The 8,766-nt window shown below is 47.5% G+C and overlaps 1 protein-coding gene across 1 annotated transcript; it reads right to left on the bottom strand.

Annotated features, from left to right (window-relative positions):
• Positions 1-2,907: 2,907 nt before the first annotated feature.
• On the bottom strand, positions 2,908-8,766 carry BCDIN3D (BCDIN3 domain containing RNA methyltransferase). The gene is made up of 2 exons (XM_012935178.2): positions 8,489-8,766; positions 2,908-4,529 (listed from the first exon to the last, which is right to left on the bottom strand). The coding sequence occupies exons 1-2, from the start codon at positions 8,720-8,722 to the stop codon at positions 3,900-3,902; spliced, it is 864 nt and encodes a 287-aa protein (XP_012790632.1). The 5' UTR covers positions 8,723-8,766; the 3' UTR covers positions 2,908-3,899.

Genomic DNA, 8,766 nt, shown 5'->3' with positions numbered 1-8,766 from the left:
TAGCTTGCTGGGCTCTCCGAGAGGGGCGGTGTGTGTGTATGTATATATATTTTTAATCAAGATTGGCTGTCTTCTACTTTACATCCCTATTAAATGTGGTGTACTACTCTTAGTATATCAGTGGCATAGTTGTATGAAATTTTGTGCGGCCGCTTTTGCAGCCACGCACTCCTGGAATTCTATAGTTTTTTTTCATAAGGTGCTAGAACAGGAATTTAAAAAATTTCTTTTAACTGGATGGTGATTTTGGGATCCGGAGGAATCTCTGCAGCATGCTGCTCTCTTTCAAGATTCATTTGTGAGTCTAGATCATGGCCGTTAATGAGCTTAAATGGCGCCTAGAGGCAGTTTATGGGCATGACTGCCAGGAAAAAGGAAGCTCAGGGAGATAGGTGGAGGGCCCATGTGCAACTCCAGAAACCTGGGGTGCCTGGGGTGAGCCAGTGAAGGTTGGCCATGTGGTGGCTACTAGGTTCTGGAGGTTTGTGGCTGGCAGGGTTCTTTTAGGGCAAGTGGAGGGACACACCTGCACCCCCTCCCAGGTGCCTGATGGTGCAGGGTGGAGAGACAGCTCTGCAGTATACTGCTCTCTTCCGAGATCCTCATACAGTTTCTTGAACACTGTCAGGAGTGCCTCTTGGTCAGAGCAAGGAGAAAGCTCAGACCACCACTGGGTGTCACCTCCCTCCCACCCCCCCACCCCCCGCCAAGCAAAAAAACAATAGGAAAAAAAAAATCCTGGCCTGGACCAGAGAGATAATACAGCAGGTAAGGTGCTTGCCTTGCATGAAGCTGACCTGGAGTTTGATTCCCAGCACCACAGATGCCCCCCAAGCCTTGCCAGGTACCATGAGTGATCTCTGAGCACAGAGCAAGGAGTAAGCCCTGAGCACAGCTGAATGCGGCCCCAAAACAAAATAACCCCCCTCAAAAAGCAAAATAAGGGGCTGGAGTGATAGCACAGCGGGTAGGGCGTTTGCCTTGCACGCGGCCGACCCGGGTTCGATTCCCAGCATCCCATATGGTCCCCTGAGCACCGCCAGGGGTAATTCCTGAGTGCAGAGCCAGGAGTGACCCTTGTGCATCGCCAGGTGTGACCCAAAAAGCAAAAAAAAAAAAAAAAAAAAAAAAAAAAAAAAAGCAAAATAAAATGGAACCAAACAACCAATAGTGAATCAAAGATTCCTAACCCCTACTCCTGACTACTCAAATTGCTATTTCTATAGTTTAATGTGTGCAAACTAAAACTCAAAGAAAATATTTAAGGAATGGAAAGAGATAAAGAAGAGTATGGTGGGAAAAAAAAAAAGACTCAGCATGTTAGAGGAGCTATAGTGATGAATGATGCTGACTTAGGGGCCTCACAACTTGGCATTCAAGGTATGTCCTTCCTGAATAAGAGGTGAGGGAGCAGAGACGACAGAGTCCATACTTTCAGGGGCATCGCTCATTGGTGAAGAGATAGGGGAGAGACTGCCTAAGTTTGAGAGAGGGTAAGACACAGAAAAAGTTGGTTATTTTGTGGATGAGAGCTGACCATGTCAGTAGGTGGGCAGGAAGGAGTAAACAAGGCCAGAGAGGTACCAGGGGGATATCCACTAAAAAGCATGCTTTGCTAAAGACAGTGATTTGATTAGAGGTTAGTTTTGGGGCCACACCTGGAGTGATGTCTTATTCCTGGCTCTGTGCTTAGGGATTCCTCCTGGTAGAGTTCAGGGAACCATATGAGGATCAAAATCCAGGTCAGCAACATGCAAGTCAAATGCCATACCTGCTGTACTATTGCTCTAGCCTCTAATGAGAGGTTATTTGGGTGAAAAGTTTACTAGATAAGTTGGGGAGTAAAAAAGAGGGAAGGGGGATGGATTAAAGAGTAAAGCCAAGAAAAAAACTGTCAGTGCAAACAAAAATGGCACTAGTTAGTCCATTTGCTAGAGTAATGGAGTAGGAAGATTCGTAGTTAGGTCATTTGCTTAGATAATGGAGTAGGGAGATTCAAGGGTTTGAAGAGTCATCAGGACAAAAAGCAACCAGGAGAAAGAAGCAATCTAAAAAGACTGAAAAAAAAAAAAATCTGAGTGTAATGGTGCCACAGTTACGAACCACACAATTATCCTGCAAGAAATAGAAAATTTCATTTTTCTAAATGAAAGCTTTTAGTTCTACTCTCTTATTGCTTAGGAATTTCACTTTATGTCTACCTATCATGTAGTAAATTATATATTTAGGGGGGCATACTTAGTGATGCTGGGGGCTGCTTCCAGTGGTGTCTGGGGGAGCAAAAGTAGCTGTGTATCTAACCGGAGTTAGCTGCATGCAAGTGTCTTAACCCCTGTAAGCCAGTCCCAAAATGCAGAAACTGTAAATAACTTCTCAATCAACAGTTCCAATTTTTTTTTTTTTTTTTTCTTTTTGGGTCCCACCTGGCGATGCACAGGGGTTGCTCCTGGCTCTGCACTCAGGAATTACCCCTGGCGGTGCTCAGGGGACCATGTGGGATGCTGGGAATCGAACCCGGGTCGGCCACGTGCAAGGCAAACGCCCTACCCGCTGTGCTATTGCTCCAGCCCCAACAGTTCCAATTTTTAATCAGTGATCGAGATTCTTGTACCCTGCTCCTTCTTTATAACTTCAGTTTAGAAATAGCCAGCTCTTAAGGATTTTGAAGCTCATCAATATAATTTTTTTCTTAACTAGGTATATTTACTCTCTTTTCTTTGGTTTTTGTACCCCACCCAGTGATGCTCAGGGTCACTCCTGGTGGTGCTTGAGAAACCCAAGGATCAAACCCGGGTCAGTTGTGTTTAATCTTAACCCCTGTACTATCTCTCTGGCTCCTGTTTTGGTTTTCTGAGACCCTCCAAAAAACAAACCAAACAACAAAAAAAATAGACTTTCGTATTTACCCCTGGTTCACAACAATCACTTTATTAGGTATAAATATGTATACAGTGTATACAAACTCACTTTATTTGTACCAGTTAGATTTTAGTATCATAATTAGACCTTTTAAATGTCTTTCTGTTGTTTGGACCACAGCAAGGTCCAAAGGCTGCTCAAGGGTTCAATGTTTGGGGATTGCTCCCAGTGCTACTCAGTGGAACCATACAGGAGCTAGGGGCAGCTTCTGCTTGCAAAGCATGTTCTAGCTCTCTGAACTACTCACTGGCTTTCAATATCTTCTAAATGCCAGTCAGTGCATCTTGCCTGTTATCTGCATCTGCTGGGCTGAGCCTGGGCATGTTGGAAACCTGGCTCAGGAAAGAGAGCTACCAACCTTTTTCACTAATTAGGGTAGCGAATCTTCATTCCAAATTATATGAGGTTTTGCCCAATAGCAGAGGAAGTATGTCAGAAGTCAGAATCCAGATCAGACTGAAGGAACCCAGAGGACCAATGCATTTTAAGGCTTGCCTGACCTAAGTCTTTACAAATAACCACCCAAACATCCCTTTCTATCCCAGAGCCAGACCATCTCAATGTAAACAGTCCATTTCATTGCACAGATGTAGTCCACTCAGGGATCATCCCCCCAAAATGGGGAACAGGTACTGACTCTTGCCATACAATTCTAGGACATTTTGCCAAAAGTTTGTCAGGTTTCAAGGTTACCTAATAATTTGGAATTAAAGAGACTTAATCCTCAGTATTAAATATGTCTTCACAGACCTCCACACCTTCCTAGTTAACTGTCTTCAGAATTTTTTTTTTTTTTTGGCTTTTTGGGTCACACCTGGCGATGCACAGGGGTTACTCCTGGCTCCGTACTCAGGAACTACTCCTGGTGGTGCTCAGGGGACCCTATGGGATGCTGGGGATCGAACCCATGTCCGTCGGCCGCGTGCAAGGCAAAGGCCCTACCCACTGTGCTATCGCTCTAGCCCCCTGTCTTCAGAATCTTAATGTGTTCCTTTCCCTTCTTCTGTTGATAACTCAGGGGCCGGATGAGGATGAGTCTCTGCGCTTTGTTTTGTCTTGAAGAGCAGAAGGCTACGATCCCAGCTGGTGTTGCCAAAGCAGCATACTAATTCCATGCCATGATCCTGGGTCAATATGTGTACAATCTGTTTTGCCATATCACCTCGGATGGCAAGGGAGTGGAAGTGATCAAAATCATGGAGGCCCAGTTTCCGGACACGCCTTGCAGCTGCCCGGTAACACTTCCAGGGCTGTGGCTCTAGAAGGAGGTAGTGGCAGAGGGAGGCAAGGTGAGCCAGAAATTCCCACAGACCACGGTCACCGTGGTTCAGATGAATCCACATGGTTACTGACATGCAGAAGCAAATATCAAAAACCGAGCATCCAAATTGGCTTAAGAAAGAACTCAAGGAAACTTTCCGCGTCCTTTGATTCATGAAGTCCAGGGTGATAAAGGTCAAGGCATCAGGAAAAGGGCATTCTTTTTCAGCTCGTGCCACCAGAACTGGATCTATGTCACAGCAGAGGAAACGGAGTTTTCTTGCGGCATCGGAGCAGGTCTCCCCATCGCGTAGGGAAAGAAAGTGCTTGTACAGAGCCACACTCAGATCCTAGAGGAATCCAAAAGAGCTGTCATTGCACCTCTCAACCAGTAAATCACAGTGAAGTCTACAGCTCTTATTTTCCCACTGAGACGCCACTTACTCCTGGATTTATAGCATGTGGGTTCCTCAACTATAGTCTAAGGAGGCTGCCTCCAAATTTTTGCAGAGCAGGCTCTCAGTGCCCCCCAGAGGTCTCAGGCTGTAACACATCATGCCTGAAAGGTGGCAGTAACCTCACAAGCAGCTCCTGCTTAAGAAGCTATGTTCTAAGAAGGGAATGCCCTGCCACAGAGGCAGGGTGGGGTGGGGGGGAGATGGGATTGGGGAGGGTGGGAGGGCCGCTGGGTTTACGGGTGGTGGAGAATGGGCACTGGTGAAGGGATGGGTTCCCGAACTTTGTATGAGGGAAGTATAAGCACAAAAGTGTATAAATCTGTAACTGTACCCTCACGGTGATTCTCTAATTAAAAATAAATAAATTAAAAAAAAAAAGAAGCTATGTTCTAGCCCTCTGAGCTATACCTGGCCTTAAACATCTTCTAAATGTCAGTCAATGGCATTTAGACCATATAACCATACACTACCTCCCAAGGGTGTATGACTGAAGTTATAGCCCAATGGATGTAGCAAAGGAACCACAGCAGTATTACAGCTTAAGCAATATGCAGGTAAACTTTTTTCTTTTCTTTCTTTCTCTCTTTCTTTCTTTTCTTTCTTTCTTTCTTTCTTTCTTTCTTTCTTTCTTTCTTTCTTTCTTTCTTTCTTTCTTTCTTTCTTTCTTTCTTTCTTTCTTTTTTTTAGGAAGAGGGAATATCTCAGATATCTAAGACCCTGGGAGGAAGAAAGAATTCTGGAGGCATAGCAAATGTTCCTTGCCAGCAAGGTGAGGAATACAGCATGTTCCTACTTCTTAGTCCTGTGGTTGAAAGTCTGAATTCCCAAAGTTCTCATTCAACATTCACTCTGTAACACAGCTTCCCAAACTCATTTTACCCTTTACAGAGAAGTTACTTAGGGTCAGAGAGATAGCACAGCAGGAAGGGTGTTTGCCTTGCAAGTGACCAACCCAAGTTCGATCCCTGGCACTCCATGCAGTCCTGCAAGCATTGCCCGAGTGAGTCCTGAGAGCCAAGCCAGAAGTAATCCTTAAGCACTGTCTGGTGTGGTTCAAAAACCAAAAGAAGAATTACTATCTCCCTGAAAATCTTTTTTAGAGTGAGAAAATGTATATGACTACAACCCCCCCGCCCTTGCCCCAGATCATCTCAGTGTGGGATGTGCCTTGGAGTGGAGCTGGGAAGTACTGCCCACTTCGAAAAAGAAATTCATGTGCCATGTTTCACTTCCCTTATGAGACATATTTTGTTTCTGCATCCATTACTCCCCAAAGTCCTTTGAGTCAAATCCAGGGATCCGTAATTTTTCACTGTGCTAACACCTTTGTAAGCAGCGGCGAGGAGGTATGTGTTCCCAAGTGGTGCTTAGGAATTCAGGGGTCACTTCCAAGAAATGCCTGGAAGCCACCCAGCAGTGCTTGGGGAACCATACAGTTTTGCATATTGAACCTGGGTCCTTCACATATAAGGCACTCCAGCTCTGTGAGCTTTTTTTTTGGGCCACACCAGATGGTGCTCAGGAGACCATACATAGTACCAGGGATTGAACTGGGGTCAGCTGTGTGCATCCGCTACTGTAAATCCTCTACTATATCTCTCTCTTGCCCCAACTATTTAGCGGGAGGAAAAAAGAGAACGGTGTTTGGGGCCACATTTGGCTGTGCTAAGAGCTTACTTCTGGCTTTGTGCTCAGGGGTCATTAACCATATGAGGGGCCGGGGATTAAAATCGGTCAGCCATGTGCAAAGTAAGTGCCTGTATTGTCTCTCTGCATGCTAAACAAGTCACTCTCTCCTTTCTCTATCTCTGACTTCTTAGAACCTTATAACTAACTCAATTTGTGTTGCTAGTCTTAAAAAGGGTTTCTCAAGGAATTTTTTTATTCACCCTCTCACTTTCTCTGTGCTACCATCATACTGTCACACTGTCATCCTGTTGTTCATTGATTTGCTTGAGCAGGCACCAGTAATGTCTCCATTGTGAGACTTGTTACTGTTTTTGGCATATTGAATATGCCATTAGATAGCTTGCCAGGCTCTGCCGTGCAGGCATGATACTCTCGGTAGCTTGCCAGACTCTCTGAGAGGGACGGAGGAATCAAACCCGGGTCGGCCGCGTGCAAGGCAAATGCCCTACCTGCTGTGCTATCGCTCCAATCTCAAATTGGATATATACTTAGATTATAAACAGTGGTTGTTTCTGTGTACAGAAAATAAGAAAAGTGTAGGTTGAGGAGTTAAGACATACTTTCTATGCTCCCCTCCGTTTTGCAAAAATTGAACTCAGGGTCTCATACATGCAAGGCAAATGCTCTATGAAGCCACATCCCTGGACATCCATGTCCCTTTGTATTTTTACTTCTTTTCGTTTTATCAAGTGCAAGCCTTTTTTTGGGGGGGAGGGGCACACCTGGCAGTGCTCAGGGGACCATGTGGTATGCTGGGAATTGAACCTGGGTTGGCTGCATAAAGGCAAACCCCCACTGTACTATCTTATCTGATGTACTATCTCTCTGGCCCAGAATTTTTTCTTAAGTAAAAAATTTAAAGTCCCTATATGTAGTCATCAACTGGGAAGCACTACCCACTTCATCTTTGCCCTCAATGTGTATGTACGCTATCCTCAATTTTAGAATCTCCTATGGTTTCCTAATTTCCTTTGTGAAATCCCAAACCTCAAGCGTAGACTGTTCCAGTGCCTTCCCTCCTGATTTCCTATATCACGGCAGATAACTGCAGGTGATACTACCCAATCACCCAGTCATCTGCTCATCCCGTCTTTGGGTCTATATACAAATGTCCCCTTCCCTTAACCAGTCATGTCAAACAGAACCTGCAACCCTTCACTGAAGTTCTACCTGAGGTCAGATGCACAGCCAAATTTTCCTTGGGAGTCGAGATAGTTCAATAAGCTGATCACACGCTTCACATGCTGGAGGACCTGTGCCCAGCACTGCATGGGTCCCTGAACACTCCCAGAGTGTCCCTAGCACAAAGCCAGGTGTCTGCACCCCCTCCCCATTAAAAAACAAAACAAAACACCCTTGGGCTGGAGAGACAGCAAAGGGGTTAAGGCATATAACTTGCATGCTATCCACCCTGCTTGGATCACTGACCCCAACTGGCCTCGGAAGCCTCAACAGGTAGCAGTCGTGGAGCTGCCCCCACTAGAGCAACACATTCTAGTTTTGCAGTTAACTGCTGGGCTGGCCTGTGAGAATGAACAGGAGGCCCCAGCTATCCCCTAGCTTCACCCATAGGCCCCAGCTCCTAGTCTAAAACGGAGGAGGGATTCTACGTCGAAAGTACTTTAAATTTTAGGGCCAGAATTCCTGCTTGTCTCGCACAGCCTGCAAAGAGCTGTGAGAGACTGTTACTCCCGTCGTGGCCTTGCGAGAATCAGTCTACCCCTAAGATGCCTTGGTGGGGACGCCCACCTCCGGGGAGGCGCTTTCCCTGCGGACCCCTGCACTGTCCTCAACCAGTGCTCTGCTTCAAAAGAAAGGCCGGAGCAACGGCACAGCAGGTCGAGAGCCTGCCTCGCGCGCAGCCAATCGGGTTCAGTCCCCTGCACCTCCCCTCTCTGGTCCCCCGAGCCCGGCCAGGAATAAGGTCTGAGCATCACTGAGAGGGGCCGGGAACAAAATCCAAATGTCCCTGCGCTCCAAACGTCCCTCGGCCTCAGGGTCCGTCCTGCGCCGGGGCACACACCTCCTTATGCGAGGGGTGATGACTGTCCCCGTGAGCCCCAATCCCGGATCCCGAGGGCCCTTCCCGCCCGGGCGCGGCCAGGAGGAACGGGGCCCCTCCCGAGATCGCTCCGGGAAAGCCGTGGGGCCGCGCCACTCACCCCGGAGTTACAGCCCACGTCCAGCCCCAGCACCGGCCTCGTCCCGGGACTCTGAGGGAAGAGGCGGCCGAGCAGCTCCGGGGGCAGCAGGCGCAGGCGCTGCTCTGGAGGGTGGAAGCGGGAGTAACAGGGGAAATTCCCGAACGGGGCGGCGCCGGGTTGCAGGACTGGTGGCTCCTCGTCCGCCGCGGTCTCCTCCGCGCCCCCGGGGGCCAACCCCGCGGACGCCGCCATCGGCCTCAGCGCGGCTTCGCTTCCGCACGGGCCCGACTTCCGGG

Source organism: Sorex araneus, chromosome 2 (assembly GCF_027595985.1).
Source record: "Sorex araneus isolate mSorAra2 chromosome 2, mSorAra2.pri, whole genome shotgun sequence".
NCBI classification, from domain to species: domain Eukaryota; kingdom Metazoa; phylum Chordata; class Mammalia; order Eulipotyphla; family Soricidae; genus Sorex; species Sorex araneus.
The sequence above is the reverse complement of the archived record's forward strand: the minus strand, read 5'-3'. Positions and strand labels throughout refer to the sequence as shown.